The sequence below is a fragment of the Sinocyclocheilus grahami genome, unplaced genomic scaffold (genome assembly GCF_001515645.1).
Source record: "Sinocyclocheilus grahami isolate Dianchi unplaced genomic scaffold, SAMN03320097.WGS_v1.1 scaffold2026.1, whole genome shotgun sequence".
Taxonomy (NCBI): Eukaryota; Metazoa; Chordata; class Actinopteri; order Cypriniformes; family Cyprinidae; genus Sinocyclocheilus; species Sinocyclocheilus grahami.
This window is the reverse complement of record NW_015507205.1, coordinates 17,797-40,691: the sequence shown is the minus strand read 5'-3', so window position 1 is coordinate 40,691 and position 22,895 is coordinate 17,797. Positions and strand designations below refer to the sequence as shown.

General features: G+C 36.4%; 1 protein-coding gene across 1 annotated transcript in view; it reads right to left on the bottom strand.

Annotated features, from left to right (window-relative positions):
* Positions 1 to 877: 877 nt before the first annotated feature.
* LOC107573762 (protein FAM111A-like) overlaps positions 878 to 22,895 on the bottom strand; it is a 33,242-nt gene continuing 11,224 nt past the window's right edge. The window contains 4 exon segments of the mRNA XM_016260204.1: positions 878 to 1,506; positions 1,508 to 2,752; positions 3,541 to 3,606; positions 3,841 to 3,906. Of these exon segments, the coding sequence (XP_016115690.1) occupies positions 964 to 1,506; positions 1,508 to 2,752; positions 3,541 to 3,606; positions 3,841 to 3,906 (1,920 nt within the window). The 3' untranslated portion in view covers positions 878 to 963.

Below are 22,895 nucleotides of genomic sequence, written 5' to 3'. Positions count from 1 at the left end.
TGGTGGTTTATAGGACATGAAATAGTAAGTAAAGGAGCAGCTTAGAACTGAGTTTCTTTTATTTATTTTGTTGATCTATTATAGAGGAGCACTTATAGATGAGCAGAAGGATGTGTACGTTTTTTGCATATTCCATAAATCTGAAGAAAAATCAATAATCTGTTCATAATATTAAATATGTTGTGTTTATAATCAGAAAGTTCTTTGTTCTATTAGAGTCAAGAATGAGGCCAAACTATTTTAAGCATGATTATTTAATATAGCAAAAATGAGGCACAAAATATAAAGTTACAAAAAAATGTTCAACGTAATTTTTAAGAAGATATACAGTGTATACATGCACCTGTAGGTCTCATTCTGAAGCAGCAGAGAGTACAAATATCTGCAGCATTGAACAGTGCTGGAGCAATCAAAAAATATTGAAGAACAATGTTTATTATTAACCCTTTAATGGATAGTTCACCCAAAAGTTCTGTCATGATTTACTCCTATATTTTTTTTCTTAATATATTTTGTGTTCCGCAGAAGAAAGTCAGTCGTGCAGGTATGAAATTATATGAGTCTGAATAATTTATAACAAAATTTTCATTTTGGTCGATCTATCACTTTGGAGGATTTCTAGAATTTAAGCAAAATATCATTTATCCTTTTATACAAACACAATAATGCTGTCTGATCTAACAAAGATGTAGTTTGTTTTCTGGTTGCTACATAATGAAACAGAATGTACGTTACACAAAGAACAGATTAACAATGAAAATAAGAACTCATAACCAATGATAAGGATGAATAGTTGGACACATTTGCCTAAAGGCATCCAATGATCATACAGAATTGATACATCATTGAATGAAATTGTATGTTGAACATGCCTGAATACGTCAAGATAAATGAAGTTTTATATTTCAAAAAAATTGATGGATTCGGCATCAATCAGGACTCAAGATTGTACTGTCCCATTACTCATATAAAAGCTTCCTGATTTTGTGGATCTTCTTTCATGTCCACATCATTGTCTTCCAAGTTAAGATTTGAAGATTTATATTCAGAGAGTAATTTCATGATGTCAGATCTCTCACTTTTCTTGGCCTGTGTGATGATGCTTTCCAGGATGGGCTGCATGGAATAGGCGTATTCCATAAGGCTCCTAGTTTTACAGTTTTCTCCTTTGTACGCGTAGCCACCGGTGTGCACGCCAATCAGATAGCCGTCTTCGTCAAAAACTGGAGAGCCAGAAGATCCGTGAAAAAAACAAGAGTTATAAATGACCTGGTTGTCATGCATTTCCCATTTCTCTGCCAGAGACTGCTGTGTCATCACGTGAATGAAATTGACATTCTCAGAGATGTGTTTATCTGCAGCCTCGTGTAGATTCTCTTTCCCAATGATGAAACAGGGGTCCATTTTCTTGACCCCTTCACCTGGATGTCCCACAACGCAGATCCCACCACGGTTAGGAGGGGGGCCATGAATGTATCGACGGAGCAATCCAGGACAGTCAGCGATTTTCATCAGCGTCTTTCAGTTCAAGAAGAGCAAAGTCAAGATATGGGCCTGTGTTGGTCTTTCCATGATGGTACGCTGCAAGATGTTCCTTGACCGGCACACACTTGGTCTCCTTTGCTTCCAGATCTTCATAGCCAAATACTGCTGTGAAGGTCTTTGAAAGTTTCCTGGTGAAAGGGTCAAATTCTCCAATAACATGAGCATTACCCAGCCAACATGTATATGTGGGCCCCACATGGTTTATGCTGGGTCTACATGGGTACCAAGTGGGCATGGTCCCAAAATGGGCATCTTACCTGGGGCCCACTTGGGTCAGCTAAGTAGGTCCCACATTGGCAAAAACAGATGGGCTCCCTATGTGGGTCCTAGTTGGGTATGACAAATGGGAAATGAGTGCATGGGCTCTAAATGGGCAACACAAATGGGGCCCATATGGGTTTAACAAATGGGTTAGACATGGAGGAGAATTAGTTGAAGGATTTGTGGATTTCATTGTGTTTCTCTTCTGTGTTTCTTCTTGTTCAGTGTTGATGGGATGTTCATTATTATCAACATTTTCTTTCAAATCAGCAGCTGAAGCTTCATTGATTTCAGTGCTGTCATCACTCAAGACACCATCTTGAAAATCTTGGCTATCTGGCTGGTTGTTGTCACTGATTACAATGATCTCAAAATGATTTCCATCCAGATGCTCTACGGTCTTTGACATTTCATATTTTGTCTCGCTCTCCAAGTTATAGAGTGCACACTGTTTCTTGAATATGGCATTGATGAATCGTCCGTCACGCCGAAGAGCAGCATTCAGTTTGTCTTCTTTGAACGCGTACACACAAACATCTTCAACCTTCTTCTTTAGCTCATTGTTTTTCATTAAGCGTGTCACTTTCTTCCCTCCTTTTGTTTTAATGTAAAATATCACTAAGCTTTTTGATTCATTGGAGAATGAAAGCCTTCCAGTTGTTTTTTTCTTTGTAGCAACATTTCCGCGATTTTTAATGAAGGATATGTCTAAGAGCTCATGTCTTTCAATAAGACAGCAGGGGAAGTCGGTCTTGACAGCCGCTCTAGGAACTGCTCCTTTGCATCTCAGGATCACTATTTCTTTCTCCTTGTTGTCTTTTTGAATCTTTCTGAAAATCTTGTTTGTATTAAGAGCATCGAGCACAGTCTTGGATGTATCACACGCCACTGCATGTTTCTCATATTTGTAGCGGAAATTAAAAGTGTGGCTTTCCCCTTCAGCACTCTGTTGAATTCAGAAGAACAGTAATACACAAAAGCATTTATTTAAACACCTGAATAAAGGACTTCAGTAAAATGATTATCAAGTAATATTATACAAATAATAACAATAATTTTCCAGACGTAATTTGTTTCCACAAGCTCTCGATTCAGTTATTTTAATTCATTTTATTTTATTCATGAAGTGGAGCAGACTGCAGGACAAGAGGTGCACTACTGGTCATTTTCAGTGAAACTGTTTTAGATTAAAAGATCAGTCTTGAGATTTTTAGAAACTTATAATCATTAATTATTGGTAAATCTTTATTTTTCATATTCAATAACCCAGCCTAAAATATGATAATAATAATAATATATAATGCATTGCAGCTGTTAAGTATCAAGCAGTGTTATTTTAGTATCAATGATATGCTATTATAGTTTTTGTTAATATTTTGAAATAGATTTAATTTGTGTAGTATTTTTAATATATTTTAATTTTAAAGTTTTAGTAATTGTTGTTTTTGTAATGTCTATATAGTTTTTTAGGTTTAGTCTTTAGTTTCATTTAGTTTAAAGTTATTTTAGTACTTCAACGTAAACTAAATGAAAATGAGAAATGTGATATTTCATTTTATTTCAGTTAATGTTTAGTTTATTTCAAGTTATGAAAATAGTGTTTTTTTATGGATTTAGATAACAGTAATAACCCTGGTTACCAAAACACCTTATGAGGTACATTTATTCACTTACATGAGATGAGTCTCACCTTGCATTTATTTATTTATTAAAACATTATTAAAAGTCTCATACCTGCTGCAGATGACTTTTTGATTGTCCTTCTTCCACTTTCTCCTTACAGAAACGGTTTGTTCTTTCCTGAGTGAATGAATATGAAATGTTGTCAGATTGCTAATATGAGATCACCAGTGTAAATGGTTTGACCATCATATTGTAAATCATAATGAATGATGAGCAAAAAGAGCGATATGGAATTTTTCAATAGCAGCTAATGTCTTCCTAAAACATTTTTTGTAGAGAAATTCCACACACACACTTTTTCATGAGCACCCATAAACAATTTATTCAATGATATGTTAGTATGCAACAAACCTTTAGTGGATCACGGCCATTAGTTCCAAGCCCCTTTCCATTTTTCTTGCTTGTATGATTTTTTTCCTAGAACAATGGCAGTAGCAACAATAAAATACTAGCCTATGTATTATTATTATCAATTAATTAAATACACTTGAATCTAATACGATTGAGGACATTTACCAAATTAGCACTGGATTTTATAATACTGCCACACATAATTGAACAAAAGTACACTCAAAGATTCTCAGTTTCTGTAACATGCACCATTTCACTCGAGATTGTTCTGATGCCCAAATGAAAATAAAAACAGGAATATCAGAGTGAGAAAAAGGTAGGTCATACTTACTATATTGCAAGTCTTCTAAAGCCATACATTAGCTTTGTGTGAGGAACTGACTGAAATGTGTTACTTACTGAAACTATTTGAATATACATGCAAAACCAAATGCGGAGGAAAAACATTTTTTTATCATTTTAAATTAATATTGGAATAATTACTTATATTTCGGTCTGATTCTCACACAGGCTTCAGAAGTTCTAATAAACCTTTTTGTGTTCCATGGGTGAGTATTTTTATTTTTAAAAAATATATACTGGTTGACTTGCGCTTGCTCATTTACGTGACCTGCATGTCTTCATTGGCTGTTTTTCAGATACATGAGCAATTACCTAAAATAACTTTTTAGACCTGAATTTATTATTTAAATATCATGACATAACCCAGCCTAAAATATGATAATAATAATAATATATAATGCATTGCAGCTGTTAAGTATCAAGCAGTGTTATTTTAGTATCAATGATATGCTATTATAGTTTTTGTTAATATTTTGAAATAGATTTAATTTGTGTAGTATTTTTAATATATTTTAATTTTAAAGTTTTAGTAATTGTTGTTTTTGTAATGTCTATATAGTTTTTTAGGTTTTAGTTTCATTTAGTTTTAGTTTAAAGTTATTTTAGTACTTCCACGTAAACTAAATAAAGATGAGAAATGTGAACTAAAATACGTTTTTTTATATTTCATTTTATTTCAGTTAATGTTTAGTTTATTTCAAGTTATGAAAATAGTGTTTTTTTATGGATTTAGATAACAGTAATAACCCTGGTTACCAAAACACCTTATGAGGTACATTTATTCACTTACATGAGATGAGTCTCACCTTGCATTTATTTATTTATTAAAACATTATTAAAAGTCTCATGCCTGCTGCAGATGACTTTTTGATTGTCCTTCTTCCACTTTCTCCTTACAGAAACGGTTTGTTCTTTCCTGAGTGAATGAATATGAAATGTTGTCAGATTGCTAATATGAGATCACCAGTGAAAATGGTTTGACCATCATATTGTAAATCATAATGAATGATGAGCAAAAAGTGTGATATGGAATTTTTCAAAAGCAGCTAATGTCTTCCTAAAACATTTTTTGTAGAGAAATTCCACACACTTTTTCATGAGCACCCATAAACAATTTATTCAATGATATGTCAGTATGCAACAAACCTTTAGTGGATCACGGCCATTAGTTCCAAGCCCCTTTCCTTTTTTCTTGTATGATTTTTTTCCTAGAACAATGGCAGTAGCAACAATAAAATACTAGCCTATGTATTATTATTATCAATTAAATACACTTGAATCTAATACAATTGAGGACATTTACCAAATTAGCACTGAATTTTATAATACTGCCACACATAATTGAACAAAAGTACACTCAAAGATTCTCAGTTTCTGTAACATGCACCATTTCACTTAAGATGTGTTCTGATGCCCAAATGAAAATAAAATCAGGAATATCAAAGTGAGAAAAAGGTAGGTCATACTTACTATATTGCAAGTCTTCTAAAGCAATACATTAGCTTTGTGTGAGGAACTGACTGAAATGTGTTACTTACTGAAACTCTTTGAATATACATGCAAAACCAAATGCAGAGGGAAAACATTTTCTTATCATTTGAAATTAATATTGGAATAATTACTTATATTTTGGTCTGATTCTCACGCAGGCTTCAGAAGTTCTAATAAACCTTTTTGTGTTCCATGTGTGAGTATTTTTTAAATAAGTGAAAAATACTGGTTCACTTGCGCTTGCTCATTTACATGACCTGCATGTCTTCATTGGCTGTTTTTCAGATACATACATGAGCAATTACCTTAAAGGGGTCATATGATGCGATTTCAATTTTATTACGATATCTGCTTCGTCATGCCTGGAGCTGATCCGTGCTGGTTGCTGAGGAAATACATCAACTTTGCGCTGTGGATCGCCGGATCAGCTTTCAACGTGGATGAAGCGGAGTCCAGCCCGGGGTCGTCACATGTCCTTCCGGACGCTCCTTTGTTGAAATCACCGGCCGAGCCATTCTCAAGCCCACCCGCCTCTGCTCACTCTAACCCTCCGGCCGTTCCTCGCGCTGGCCCCCGACCTCTGCTCACTGTAGGCCACCGCTCACTCCAGCGTGTGTGACGCTGTTTCGTTGTGAAAGCGTTGTGAAAGCGAATTTTTTTTTTTGTCACTCATTTCAGAAAGTGAAACCCATATATTATATAGATTCATTAAGCCATAATCATCAACATATATGTTTATTACAGTGATTTTGAATTACCTAGTGTGGTAAAGCAACAGATTTGTTTTTATATTTCTGCAATCTACTTTAGTTTGTGTGATTTGTTACTGAATTTCATATTAATGTTTACACCAGGCTTATTTGTCAGTGCTTTATGTTGTCATAATTATTACATGTTTACAAGGTTGGAAGTTCAACAAATCAGTCAATATACTGTGTTTGTAGTTGTTAAAAATGTCATTCATATCAATTCATGCATCACCTAATTTCATCCTAACATATAGGCCTGGCTTACAGAAAAGAACATTTATGTTTAATCTATATAACATTGTGTTGGTCATACTATACAATGATTTATAGCTTGTCTTTGTTGAATAATACAGAACATAACGAGCTTTAAAAATAATCGCACATTAAATCGCAATATTGGTAAAAAAAATCGAATTAAGATTATTTTCCAAAATCGTTCAGCCCTACTACACACTGCTGCAGTTAGGTTTAAAAGAATTGTTGCAAAACATATAACATACCAAATATATTAATTACTGCAATAATGATCCGATCCTAGACTTTTCAGTATTTGCTTATTTAAATCCAAATGGCAACGTTTTTATGGTCAGGCAGTGTAGATTCTACATTATTGACATCTCAAGACAGAGATAGGCTGTTTATATCAATTTTGTGATTTCATATAAAAAATAAAAAAAACATTAAGGGAAAAAATTTAAAATGTCAGTTTAATCATTATTTTCTTTCCCTCTAATGCTAACAACCCTGCTCCTTAACCAGCTAACCAGGTGTTTAGGATTACCTGACAATTACAGGCAGGTGTCTTAAAGCTGAACTCTGATGGTGGCTCTCCAGGAGCAGAGTAGGCTACCACTGGATTAATGCTTTACATTTTTGAATATTTAAGGTAATTATCATAATTTTTTCTTGTATTGATTTGAGTGCAAATATATTTTCCACTTACAAGTTCAGAGTAGTGAATGTGATGCAAAGTCCGATTCATTTCCGCGAACCGGTTCTTTTCGGACAGATCGGCTCATTGAACCGGTTCTTTTCGGACAGATCGGCTCATTTAACCGGTTCTTTTCGGACAGATCGGCTCATTGAACCGGTTCTTTTCGGACAGATCGGCTCATTTAACCGGGTCTTTTCGGACAGATCGGCTCATTGAACCGGTTCTTTTCGGACAGATCGGCTCATTGAACCGGTTCTTTTCGGACAGATCGGCTCATTGAACCGGTTCAAAAAGCCGATTCATCGGTTCTTGACGTCATCAAGCAATAATGTCCTTACGCATTTCTTTTTTAACTACTAAATGCCATGTTCTATCAATGAAAAATTCAAATAAATAATTTGTCAACACATATTGAAACATTCAAAAAACAAAGTTATTTGTGTGAAAGCATATTGCTGATTACTGCCATATAATTCACTTAAGTTATGGTGTTTGTGGTCACAGTTTCATTCGCGGATCCTCAGATACGACTGACTGACCAATATTGACTAGCCTACAACTTGGATAAGATTGCTAAAAGTTTCACACTTACAGCACACATTACAGACATTGATGCACAAACGCTGATATCTTCTACATGTCTACCGTATAAAGAATGAATAAACCAGTCTTATAAACTCCTTGATTTCGCTTAAGCAACTTTAAATATAATATGCATGCACAATAAACTATTGTAAAATGTATTTAACATCACTCGACAGAAAGGTTTTTGCAGGTTTTAATAAAATGTAAATTATTAACAGTCATAAGCATATTTCCCGTACGCGCCTCAGGCTTGCACAGTATGGTCAACTCACTCATCAGAATCTTCGGTAATCCTCGGCAAACTTCGACACGACTCATTCGGTTCTTGTTGAGTCCTCGGTAATCCTCGGCAAATTTCGACAGTTGGTTGAACCGGCTCATTCTGTTCTTTTTGAGTTGGACGTGCTACTTCGGCTGTGCGTCCTGCGTCATCAACCCGGAACTAAAGTTCGATTTGTGAACCGGCTCGACCGGTTACTTCCTGAGAACCGACTCAAAAGAACGATTCGTAGTTCAGAGCAGATGCAAATGAAGGGAGTCATATTCACAGCTCTTAGCTGGTCTCAGATCTTACAATGGATGTTAAATTCATGTTATATTGTTTTTTTTTTATATATATAAAATATTTTTTGAAAGCAGGCAAAATTATTTGTAGTTCTGAAATAACACTGAGCAAATCTTATATCTCAAAAATATTTTTATTTGAGGTGGAGGAAATAAACGAACACAAATGAAAGAATATAATAAAAAACAGCTGCTATAAATATTTGTTTGTCATCCAAAAAAAAAACCACAAATCATCCTTTAAAATGTCAGTAGAACTGAGCAATTATTTAATATTAATTCAGAGACATTTATAATAAATAGAACACAATCATATGGTTCCAAAGCAGGGATGATCTAAACAAATGAAATCTTTCTGTTTGCGTGAAATGACATTAATTTTAAACACAACAGTGCCTTTGATTGATATTTTGTGGGAATGTACTTAATTAGCAAATCTACGTTTGATTACATTTTTCTTAGGACTGCATTCACAAAATTCTTCAGACTCAGACAGCTGAAGGAGATCCTAGAAGCTTCACAACATCTTCAACACTATATTACACACACCATCACCCAATACATATATTATACAAGGTACACACTAATGTAATAAAATAAATCACTTTTTTAACATTCATCTGGCATCTGCTTTATGAGCTGTCCGAGTTAATACTTCACAGCTAGGACTGCATCTGGGGGCATTGTGGCATATAATTCTTAGATAACTGAAAGGTTGTTGGTGGAAATCCTGCAAGGGTTAGTCTATATGAAATTACCATTGTGGCCATCCTCCAGGGTTACGGTTTCTACAATAAATGTACTGTAAGGCTCTTTGGATAGAAGTATTAACTACATTTGACATACATCTGCCATTTCCTGATCTTTCTGAGTCATGTTCAAATAATTATTAGTGTCATTCAAATATTCTAAAATGTCAGTTCTGTTTTTGTCCTCTGCCAAAGTTTTGATCTTGTCCAGGATGGGCTGCATGGCATATGCATATTCCATAACACTCCTAATTTTACCTTCTCCTCTGTACGCGAAGCCACCGGTGTGGATACCAATCAGACGGCACTTTCTATCAAAAACTGGGGAGCCGGAAGATCCATGAAAGAAACAAGAGTTGTAAGTCATTTGATTTTTAGAAAATGACCATTTCTCTTTCATAGATTGCTGTGTCATGATATGGTAGAATTTTATGTTTTCAGATACATGTTCAATTTCCACCTTTTGTCGTTTCCCTCTCCCAATGATGAAGCAGGGGTCTATTTTCTTAACCTCACTGTTTGGATGCCCCACAATGCAGACTTCACCTGTGGCAGTACAGTTGTCTTTAGCGTAAGACTTTAGCAGTCGAGGAAATGTTTCTGGAATTTCACCATTCAATTCAAGTAGCGCAAAGTCAAAATGATTTCCCTCTTCAGTTCCTTGGTGGCGAGCAGCAAACGTATCCTTGACCGACACGACAGTGACATTTCCTTTGTCAGACTTTTGTTCAAAGCCAAATGCTGCTTTTATGGGGTCATGAATTTTCCATGTAAAAGGATCAAAATTTTTAATAACATGAGCATTGGTGAGGATAAATTTACCAAAGAGTAAAAATCCAGTTGCTTTTACTGGTGCAGACCCCTCCACTCGAATCTGACACACGGACTCGGACAGTCTCATAATCTCCTTGACTTTCCTTACCTTACTGAAACTCTGAACGCTTTTATCATATTCTTCTCTGAAGAAATTTTGGACTTTAGGTTTGGTCCTCAGCTCTAAAGTCTTCAGTAAAAATGTAAGCTGATCACACAGAGTTCCTAGAATCTCTTTGGAGTCTGGAATTTCCATTTTAGGACTTGGGGGTTTTTCTGTTTCAGTGTTGATGGGAATCTGGTGGTTGGGGTCAACATTTTCTGCCAAAATACTGGTTGATGCTACTGAATCCGATTCAGTCTTGGTAATACCTAAAGCATTTTGACTATCTGGCAGGTCAATGTCACTGATAACTATTACCTGGAAATGCTTTTGATGAAGATGCTCTGCAGGTATTGACATTTCATAGATTGTCTCACTATCCATCTCACTGAGGGCACAGTATTTCTGGAATATATAATCAATAAATCGTCCATCACGCTTAAGAGCAGTTATACAGTCCTCCTCTTTGAAAGCATACACACAAACATCCTCAACTTTCAGCCTCAGATTCCGGTTTTTCATTAACAGTTTTTTTTTCTGCCCTCCGGTTGTATGAATGTAAAACGTGACTAAAGTTTCAGGTTTTGAAGTATCATCTATAGTTGGTTTTTGCTCAGTAGAAGCATTTCCATTATTATTGATGAACTGTATTTTTAAGATCTCATCTTTTTCAATAAGACAGCAGGGGAAATCGGTCTTCACAGCCGCTCTAAGAACATTTCCTTTGGATCTCAGGATGACGATTTCTTTCTCTTTGTTGTTCTTTTTAATGTTCATGAAAATATTGTTTTTCATAAGAGCCTCGAGTACAGTCTTGGATGTGTCATGCCTCACAACGTATGTATTGTTTTTAAAACGGAATTGGAATTCCTTTGGTGCATTCTGTTAATTTTAGAAAAACAGTCACATACAAACACATTTACATGACACTTTTGAATAAAATTGATTAAATGATTTATAATTAAATGTAAATTGATATACCTGCTGAAGCTCATATTTTGATGGCCCCGCTTTCTCAAACGAATCATCCATCCTTTCCTGTGGGCAAGCCAGCATAATGTAAGAAGTACAGTTCTATCATCATTTACCTTCACTGTGGCTGCCAAGCTTCTTAAAATTATAACGGCAACAAACAAACAGACATCACAATCAATCAATAAATAAACTGTTTATTATCTTCCAAGTTTTCTGAAGCCATCTTGAAGCTCCAGGGCCCTCATTTATCAACAGTGCATAGAAAAGGTTCTATATTTTGTCCTACGAATGAAATTTAGAATGTGCCCAAGTACAAGAAAATCCTATTTATCAAACGCGCGCATGCAGTTCTTACGCAAAGGAGTAAGCAATCATTGTTAATAAATCCCACATGTGCGTAAGTAACATGCACGTTCATGGTCATTTGCATTCGGAAACGCCTCTAACGAACCATACATGGTGATAACACCTCCCTTTATAAATCACGTGAATGTATGTGTCCTCGCCAAAATCATGGCAAAGAAAGCGGTACCGACTGAGAAGCCATTCTGTGCTCTCATTCTCTGCGAAAAACGCGTTCTCTGCGGAGCGCATTGTTTGCCAAGTCTCCCAATAACGCAAGATAAGCCATTGTACGGAGACAAACATTTGTCACAGCTGTCTTTTATGGGGTTTGACCAAGCGGCAACCTCCCGGGCGGTCTCTCGCTTGAAGCCAACACGGAAGTGACTAAAACTGCAATCCATCAGTCCCATAGACGCCCCATGTTAAAATACCCAACTTTACAGTAGAAAAATTTTTTTTACAGCCTGGTACAAAAAGTGCTTTTGGTCTATATAGGTAATTTTCCCCTTCATGACAACTGTGAGGGGGTGAATTTTTTTAATAACTTTAAATTACGTTTTAAATTAATAACAACCTTTAAATTACATTAAGCCTCAAAGTTCTGCATAATTAAGGGCTCTGCTCCAGAGTGTGAAACTCGCTAGACTGTGAAACTTAGAAAATGGCTTTAAAGATTTTTATTTGTCCAGAAAAAAATAATTACGGGTAGGACACTGGAAATTAGATGTTTTAAAGAAAATTCTCAAACTTAATTTTTACCGCTATTTTGAAGTTAATGTAGGTTGCCTACTCTGCCTTTGCAATGTCTGCAAGAAGTGAGATGTCACGCCAAGGCAAAAGGCAGTAGCTTCCACATTATATACAATATTTAGGTGCTGATCACCATTTACAGAATCAGTATAGTAACATCTGTATAAAATCTAGTAATCATTGGCTAGGCTATAAAGTATAGTAAATGTAATTCAATTTTTTTTCTGACCATAACAGCCAGACAAAAAGTTAAACGTGAGTGGATACTGTTGTAATATAGTAATTTGCCAATAGGTGTCACTGTTGTACTGACGACATTGGGTGTCGCTGCTGTTCGGTTTTCTTCCTACTTTTTTTCAGTCGTGATAATAAAAAAATAAATAAAAAAAACACGTGAAACTTCAACAGGTTATGGGCCCAGGCCTTCGCTAAAAAGCTGCTTTTTTTTTTCTCCAAAGGATTTTTTTGTGTGTGACATAGACCGTGTTGTGGAACTCACAATGGAGGATAGACTGTTTATTGAAAAGCTAAGCGGGCCAGAGAACTGGGCAACGTGGAAATTTCAAATGGAACATTTGATGAAAGCAAAAGGACTATGGGGCATGGTGGTGGAGACTGACAACGTGCCAGAGGGAGCAAATGCACAGACAAGGGCAGAATTCGAAAAACGGAAAGAAAAAGCGTTTTCTGTGTTTGTGCTGAATGGGAGTACACCACAGTTGTATCTGATAACAAGCTGTAAGACCCCTAAAGAAGCATGGGGACACGCTGAAAGGACATTTTGAAAGAGACACTCTTGCAAACAAGTTGTTTGTGAATGTGAAATGAAGGAAGGAGAGAGCATAACTGAGCATTTGAAACGAATGAAAGAACTAACTGACCAGCTAGGAGCAATAGGTGCTGTAACTGAAGAGGAGGATCAAATTGTAACACTGCTGGGTAGTTTGCCATCAAGCTATGCTACAATTGTCACTGCACTGGAAACTAAGTTGGACAATTTAACACTGCAGTTTGTTCAGCAAGCATTAATAAATGAAGAACAAAAGCCAGTGTCTGCTGATGGTAACTATGGCAGTGGTGTGTCTAGTGGAGCTGTGTCCGGTGCCGCGTCAGCGATGTCAACGCAAGTTTGCAGTGATATGCAGTCTAACTCGAAGGCAGTAAAAGCTGATAAATCCAGCTCATGGAGATGTTACAAGTGTGGGAAAGAGGGACATCTCAAGCGTGACTGTCCAAGTAAAAAAAAAAAAGGAATAAAACCCACAAGGCCAAAAACTTAAAATGTGAAGATGCAGAAGACTCGCCTGAGAGTGCTTTTATCACTAAAGAGGCAAACCAGTATAAAATGATGCAACAAAACGAGTGGTTGATCGAGTCTGGAGCCTCAAAGCACATGTCATGAAAAAATCCTCCAAAACTACCAGCAATTTCCAAGACCACAGTCTGTGAAGCTCGGTGATGGCAGAGTGGTTGATGCCCTAGGTTTTGGTAACGTTAAATTGAGAATGACGTTCAAAGTCAGTGATGTAAAAAAAAAGTGTCACAATGTTTGATGTTCTGTATGTTCCCAAGTTATCAGGGAATCTCTTCTCAGTGGGAGCTGCTGTCAGAAGAGGAAATACGGTGCAGTTCAAGAAGTCTCGCTGTTACATCCGTAGTAAAGACAGAGATCTCCAAGGAATGGGAACACAAAGATCTGATGGGTTGTATCAGCTGGATGTCGAGGGAAGTTCACCTGACTGTCACTGTGCGTCAAGTGCTTCAGTAACAGCCAACTTGTGGCACCAGCGACTGGGACACACCACCAAATTGAAGGAACTTAATCTGGTGAATGGAGTGGACCTTCCTGCAGAGAAAGAAGTTTCCTTCTGTGAAGCCTGCGTGGAAGGGAAGTTGTCTAGGAAGCCTCATAAGCAAGTGGGAGAAATCCGTTCTAAACGAAAACTGCAGTTGGTCCATAGTGACGTCTGTGGTCCCATGCAGACTGAATCTATAGGTGGGTCCAAGTATTTTGTGACTTATTGATGACTATTCTAGATGTTGCAAGGTATACTTTATGAAGCAGAAGAGTGAAGTTCTTTGGAGAATGTTTTCTCAAACTCCTTGAATTTGCAATGAATGCGAACAAAAAGTGACAAGACTAAGAACGGACAATGGTGGGGAATACACATCCAAAGAATTTCAAGAATACTTGAAGGTTCAAGGTATTTATCATGAGACAACTGTACCACTCACACCTCAGCAAAATGGTGTTGCAGAAAGAAAGAATAGGACATTAATTGAAGCAGCAAGAACCATGCTCTCTCATGCTAAATTGCCAAAGACGTACTGGGCGGAGGCTGTAGCGACAGCAGTTTACATACAGAACAGGCTGCCCACATCTGTTCTAAAGCAAGAGACGCCCTACCAGAGATGGTGCGACAAACAGCCAAATGTGAGTCACATGAAAGTGTTTGGTTGCGTAGCCTATGCACATGTTCCAGATGCAGAAAGAAGAAAACTGGACAAGAAAGATGTGAAGCTCTGTTTCGTGGGATATGCCAATAATGCTATTGGAAAATTAAGTGGGAGTGTTGTAATATAGTAATTTGCCAATAGATGTCACTGTTGTACTGACGACATTGGGTGTCGCTGCTGTTCCGTTTTCTTCCTACATCCTTTTTTTGCCACCAATTTATTTGCAATGTTCGCTAACATTAAATGATGCAAGACGTACCTAGCCTATTGTTTTTACATCGAACTGAATGAAAATAGCTTAACCCAAGAACGACTTGTGGATTGGTGTGAATGACAGCAGGAATAATGCTCAGAATGATTGTGAATTAAACCTCTCCGATGACGTTCATTGCAATGTTTTTTTATAGAGTTACAAGAAAAGGTAGGAAACGGATTTAATTGCGAACAATAACTGATTTTGTGATATGCACTGTCATGGCATTCGACTCCTCACACGTGCAGAAGTGGGCAGCCCTAGACTGAGAGCTGGCATCTGCATTTTATATATATATATATATATATATATAAAAATGGTTTACAATGCTGTGTTATATGGAGCAGTTTGTTAGATCGCGATTATCTAATTTGTTTGTCTAAAGTGCCGACGGATGTATGGAAGTACACAAGTCACACCGTAAATTAAAAGCGCAGACTTTAATGTACAGATAAACAAAGGCAGAATACCGTATAACTGAGGATACCGTGTTCTGCCTTGGTTTCTCCTGGGCTTTTCTCCAAGATACTTATACACATGATAAAGGAGGTCATATATGTCCCAAAATGATCAATAACTAATTTCGACCAAAAACGAAGTTATGGTGTTTTGTCTTTGGACGGCAGCACTGCTGTCACCATAGATGGGCATGGTTTCAGCAACTAGCACCTCAGCTTCACCCACGCCCTGCCTTTTTTCGATTATCCGGGTGTGACGCGCTGCCAAGATGGCAGTGGTTGGCTCCGCCCACTTTAGGCTTCAAAAATGCTCTTCTGAACCCTACGAGTGACCCGTCTAGAAATGACAAACAAGTGCTACTCTACACTGCCCAAAACTCGCGTTTGAATCGTCAGTGGCAAATAATTTAATATAAAAAATAAAAAAAAGGGGGAGTGAGTGTACAGCGCTCTCTCCCACCTTCAATACCACGACTGAGGTGCCCTTGAGCAAGGCACCGAACCCCCAACTGCTCCCCGGGCGCCGCAGCGTAAATGGCTGCCCACTGCTCCGGGTGTGTGTTCACTGCTGTGTGTGTGCACTTTGGATGGGATAAATGCAGAGCACTAATTCCAAGTATGGCACTTCACTCACTCAAAAATGCTTTTTATGTGTAGTGTCACTATTCTACCACTAGATTATCTGCGCAAGCATGCTCAGAGGTGTGCTTATATTTACGCACATTTCTATGTATAAGTACAAGTACAAGTTGGTAGATCCCACACTTTGCGTGAAACTGTTCTTATGCACTCATTACGCGCACACACCTGTGCTTACGCACGGTTAATATATGAGGCCCCAGGTTTGAGTGTATGCCAACATGAATGAAACTTGAGATCTCTACAGCAGAATGGAAGATGTGGAGTATGTCCCTCATCTAAAGAATCTAGTTCATCTGCATCTTCATCTACAACCCCTCCAACCAAATATACACCCAGACATAATTTATGGGATATTAATTAAATTGGTGATGGGAAGAGCTCGCTGTCTGTTGTGGTTTTCACATTATAAGACTAAAAATAAAAGAAAAATAGAGCATGATGAAAATTTACAACCCATGCAATTCGATTAAATTTAGACAATCTATAAATGTAAAAACAAGCATTCAAGTGAATACTGCTGAAAAAAAAGGTTGTCATTAAATGATTAATTATTAGTATGTGTGATCTACCTGCTTCACATCTTTTGATGGTCCCTCTTCTACTACTTTACTCAAATCAGCCATTGCGTCCTGAAAAAAAAAAAAAAAGTTAACAAGAATGTTTATACATAGTGTTGACGTGCTATATGAAACACTTGTAAAAACAATAAGTTATTATATATATATATATATATATATATAAAAACATTTTATAAAGAAGTGACTAACAAATGTGATTGGGAACCCTTAAATTATTTTCATTTTATGTTTATTGATGTATGGCACCACTGACTGCTTTAACTTTATATACACCTATACAGTCATTTTAACTTAATTTATAACTAGTAATTAGGGCTGGGATGCATGAGACACCGCAAGAGACGTGAGTGCAACAGTCAAACACATCCATGTTTACACAGAAAAACAATGGAAAAAGCGCAATCGAGAGAAAAAAAAAAAAAAAAGACCTAAAGAACTGCTACTGTATGTCTGATATTTCATGTTTTATTTCAGGCTGAACGCTGCTGTTGGTTTTACAGAACACTTATAGTTAATAGTCTACTGGTGTTATACCTTCAGTCATTTTTAATTTGAATTACCTTGACTTTAGAGATTTTTTAAAAATCTCATTATTTCTGAACCCATAATATGTATAAGACAAGTTTGTACTATGTAGTTTATGCATCTTTTCTGCAAAGATATTTAAGTGATTTGTTTAACATTTAGCCTACATCAGGTTGACAACTTCATGTGTGCTGCACTTGGAATAGAATTTTCTTTGACTAGAGGGTTAATAAAGAAAAAAAGTTAGTTTTAATTAAAAAAAGTTTTAATTTGTCAAATCGCCCAGCGCTACTAGTAATAGTCAAATTCTGTTCTTTTTCTGCTAAATAATTCATTGTAATGCAGGGTTTAAGCTCATTTGTACTTTCAGTTTTGATTTGGAGAGATAGATAGAGGATTGATGGAGGATAAATGGATAGATAGAAGTGTCTTTTTCTAACGTTTTTTTTCTCTCTTCTTTGGTTTCCTCTCTTATGCTCTCAGTCGGTCCACGCCCTGTGAAAGGAATCGAAAGTTACTGAAAGTGTTGCGACACTCACTGAATACCTGCCAAAAGTACAAGAGGATGAACACAGATAAAATAATAATAATACACAAACCTTTTATGATATAAAATATAGCTACTGGTCATTTACTGCCAGGATATCATTAACCCTAAAACACAATGCAATGAAGTGCAAAATTCAAAATATAGGTATAAAAAAAAAAAATACAGAAATATCCTTCATATTAATACAGTACATAGAGCCCTATTTTTCCAGATTTTTTTTTTTTTTTACAGTGTAGGGCAAGTTTAGTAGCCCAGTCAGAGACAGCCAAAGGTAATGTTCTAAATAATTAAAACATTCTCACTGTAACATGAGTTTATGTGAACCTATGTGCAGTTTATTTAAAATAAAACATGAACAAGTACAAAATAAATAAAGACTTAAACATGAAACAGACTCACCTACAGCAGTTACAGGGAACAAAACTAAAAGAAGACAATGTGAACGCGAGAGCTGTTTATATACAGAGACTAAAGACTAACAAGGTACACCTGAGAATAATCAAACAAAGAACCAATGAGAGAACAGGACACATGACCAAAACAACCAATCAGAACATGACATGTAACCTAGGGAAGCACATTGCATGAAACAAGAGGAGCAAGGGAAACGAATGACCAAAAACAGGAACATTACTGAAAATTTCAAAATAAAAGACAATTAAAATATCAACTGAACAAAAGGACAAAACACACGTGACAACAGGAAACATTTTTTATTATTATCTTGATTATTACGTTTAACCATAAAATACTGACACAAGATGTATCAGTGGTATTTTAGAACAACAAATTATTTTGCATATATTCAAAAACAAACAAATATACCACGAATTTAACAGCGAAAGGAAGATCACTACAAGATCACCAGCTTCATCTTTGAGTGATAAAATACCTTTGATTTGATTAAATACAGTCTATAAAACGGCAAATTAGGCTTCTAAAGGGAACTAATGTGACCCTTTTTCTTTCCCTTTTCAGCCACATGCTTATGATCCTCTACATGAAAACCAACCATTGTTGCTCTAAAGATGCAGCACCTTCAGTGAACTACAGCTGCTTATATGATGCTTGCTGTTTGGCTTCATCTGGAAGTAAAGAAGCAACTGGAGGTGAGGTCAAAACACGAATAGGGGAACACACAAGCTGGGTTTTTTGGCATGGGAGCTGAACACGCAGCAGCCAGAAATACAGCTTGGGTGAGCCTGAAATAAAATGAACAATTAAAAAATAAAATATAGCTGCAAGCAGCAATTACCGGGGTTCAAGCAGTTTAAGGGCTTTAAGGTGGTATTTTTTAGGGTCTAGGCCAACCTGGGTGTATGGCTGACAGTAAAACACATCCAAAATGGAGAAAAGGCTCACAGACACACACACACACACAGAAATGAAATGGTTAAACTATTATATTAATACTCAGTAAGCATGCTTACATACAAACAGACACACACATACATAGACATACATGCACACAAATTTAGTTGCAGATATAGATATTTGACATAAATGATAGGTGACAATACTTATTGCAAGTCTTCTCTTTTTAGGAGTTCATATGTCATTTTCAGGTTTCACTGTAATCATAATCTGGCATAATTGTAAAAATTAATATGTCTGTATGAACAATATGGTAAACTATTAGTAAATGTGATTTTAAATGTTTTAACAGTGATTTTATTATATATAAGCATGAATCCATCAAACCTTTGAACAGTACTGTTTTAGTGCATTTAATGAGCCCATTAGTGGTCTTCCGCTGCCATCTAGTGGTTATAAATGCAAGTTCTCATACCTTTATAACTATATATTTTTTAATTTTTATTTTATTTGCATGCTTGTTTAGAATGAAATTATGCATCATTTTACACAGTTTTGAGAGACATTGTGGGCTTTATTTTAGGATTTTAGGCCTTTGGGTACACAATGTAAAAAACATATTATAAAATGACCGGTTTATAGTTGTACAGAGAGTCTAGAGGATAGTACTGCACTGATTTGATTGATTTTGAGTTAAAAACCGAGGACTAGTTCACAAAAGTAGGTTTTTAAAATAATCTCAAATATTTAATGAAACAGTTTGATTGACAGCATTGGTCCCAGAGGTAAAGTTGTTCAGAATGAGGAGATCTATCATATGATATGAAGATGTAGTGTTTGTGTAAATATATGAGATTTTTTTTTAGCAATTTGAGGCCATTTATCATTGAAATCTTGTGTTTTTGAAGCCTTTTTAACTGTTATTGCGCCACCTATGGTCCGATCTCCATGAAACTTTGCATACTTGTTAAGAGTCATCTGACACATGTTTTCACCACGTTTCGTAAAGTTTTGAGTTTTTGTTTAGGTTTTATAGGCTTTGAGGTATATTTGACCACGCCCCTTTTATAATGACCCCGTTATAGGTAACCGAAGGACAAAATTCAACGTTTGTTTGATAATTATTGTTCTAGAGAGTCCAGATAATATTACTGCAGTGGTTTGATCAAGATTGAGCGAAAAACCTAGGACTAGTTCGCAAAAGTAGGTTTTTAAAAATAATCTTGAATATTTAATGACCAGTTTGATTGACAGCATTGGTCCAAGAGGCAAAGTTGTTCAAAATGAGTAGATCTATCATATAATATGAATATCTAGTGTTTTTGTGAATATATGTACATGTTCTACAATTTGAGGTCATTTTCTATACAAATATTGTATTTTTGAGGCCTTTTCAACTGTTATAGCGCCACCTATGGTCCGATCTCCATGAAAGTTTGCATGCTTGTTAAGAGTAATCTGACACATTTTTTCTCCAAGTTTCGTAAAGTTTGGAGTTTTCATTTAGGTTTTATAGGTTTTGGGGTATATTTGACCACACCCTTTTCTAAATGACCCCGTTAAAGGTAACCAAAGAACAAAATTCTACATTTTTTAAATAATTATTGATCTACAGAGTCCAGAGGATATTACTGCAGTGGTTTGATCGAGATTGAGCAAAAAACCTAGGACTAGTTTGCAAAAGTAGGTTTTTTACATAATTGAGAATATTTAATGAACGATTTGATTGACAGCAATGCTTCTTGAGGCAAAGTTTCTCATTATAAGATGTATCAAGTGATATGCATATTGTGTGGATGAGTGAAACACCACGTGATTACTGAGCCATAAAACTCGTTAGCGCCAACTAGTGGCCGATTTCTTTCAAAATTCTTACAGACCTTTAAGGCCACGAGTTGAACATGCCCACTGAGTTTCGTTCCGATCGACCTCCGTTAACTTTGTCTAATAGGTGCTTAAATTTCATTGGCCGATAGCGGCCATGTTTTTTGAGATGCGCGAATGTCCTCACAGACCCTTATGGCACACTAGACAAAGACACTGCATACCAATTTTCAAGTCGATCGGACCAATGGTTGCAAAGTTATATTCGTTTTTATGTTTCTTTCCATCTTATATCGCCACCAAGTGGTAGAGCCGCGCAATTATTTTTATTTGACCAAAGATTGAGCTCATACACATGTGTACAGAGTTTGGTGAAGAAATCTCATTCCGTTCAAGAATTATAGCCATTTTAGTAAAATTGACCCCGCCTCTTTCGAACGTTTTGGCGCCCCTTTGCGACCGTGAGTTGAAAGTTCAACTTTTTTTTGATAATTATTGATAATCACTGTCCAGAGAATATTTCTGCACTGGTTTGGTTTCGATCAGGCAAAAAACCTTGGACTGGTTCGCAAAAGTAGCTTTTTTAAATAATCTTGAATTTTTAATTAACAGTTTTATTGACAACATTGGTCCCAGAGGCAAAGTTGTTCGGCATGAGGAGATCTATCTTATGATATCAAGATTTAGTGTATGTGTGAATATATGAACTTTGTGTGTACAATTTAATTCTGTTATAATTGAAATATTGTGTCTTTGGAGACTTTTTTTTACAGTTATAGCACCACCTATGGTTCGATATTCATAAAACTTTCCATGCTTGTTAAGAGTCATCGGACACATGTTTTCACCGAGATTCGTAAAGTTTTGAGTTTTTGTTTAGGTTTTATAGGCATTTGGGTATATTTGACCACGCCCCTTCTCTAAATGACACCGTTAAAAGTAAGCGAAGGACAAAATAAAATTTTTTTTGATAATTATTGATCTAGAGCAGTGGTTCTCAAACTTTTTTGGCTTAAGTACCCCTTTTTATGATTTTTTCAAGCCAGGTACCCCTTGACCAGACAACAACATCTTGCTTTAAAATACAGTGAAATGATAGGGAGCCCAGAGGCTGGAGAAACAGTGTAGCAGCCAGCAGGTGCCAATTTGAGTCCTGAATAAGAATAAAAGCGAGACAGTTATTATATATGATGCCCCCCGAGCAGGTTTATTTCTTATAAACATTTCTGTGTGTAGCTTTACGCAACTATGTAAATCTCTTAAGTATTAGGCATAACAGTTATAGGTAAATCAGTGTTTTTCACTCCAATAAAAGTTCATTGTGATAATTTTTTTTAATTTTTTCAACAGTTCATTTTTTTTCAGTGTGTTTCAACTAAGTTTCAGTGTGTTTTAACTAACAGTTCAGTATGCAAGTCTAGTTTGCCCATTTGTGTCAATTTGTCAGTGATCCTTTCAATGGGATACATGGGCCTGTCCTTCTCTTAAGATCTTTGACATTCTTGGTGGCAGGGAAGCTACAGCTGTTATCAGACTATTTTCAAGGCAAAGTCTGTTTCTTTGTTTAGTTTTTATCTGGGTCATTGCTGAAAATGAGGTTTCACAGAGGTAGGTAGAGCCAAATGGGAGTAGGTGTTCCAAAGCACTTTTCCCTAGCTCAGGGTGCTCTCTCCTCACACACACCCAAAACTCTGTCAGGGAACAGTTTTCAAAAGTAGTCTGCAACCCATGGTCTGTGGATAAATCCAATAGTGCCTCCCTCAGGTGAACAGGTAGCGTGCCACGGTTGCTTTGGGAAAGTGTAAATGGGTTTCTAACCCAATCCAGTTGCTCAGACTTCTCTCTTACATCAGGGAAGTATGATTTGAAACTAGAAATCACGTTAGCTAAGTGTCCATCCAGAATGGTTTTTACTGTGTCTCTCCATATTCTCACTTACGATGAAGCTATCAAACTGAGGAAAACAGCTAAAATCGCCCTCTGCACACAGTCTTCCACAGCTCCGCTTTCTTGAGAAAACCACCAACTCGGTCATAAAGTTTCAAAATCGTAGT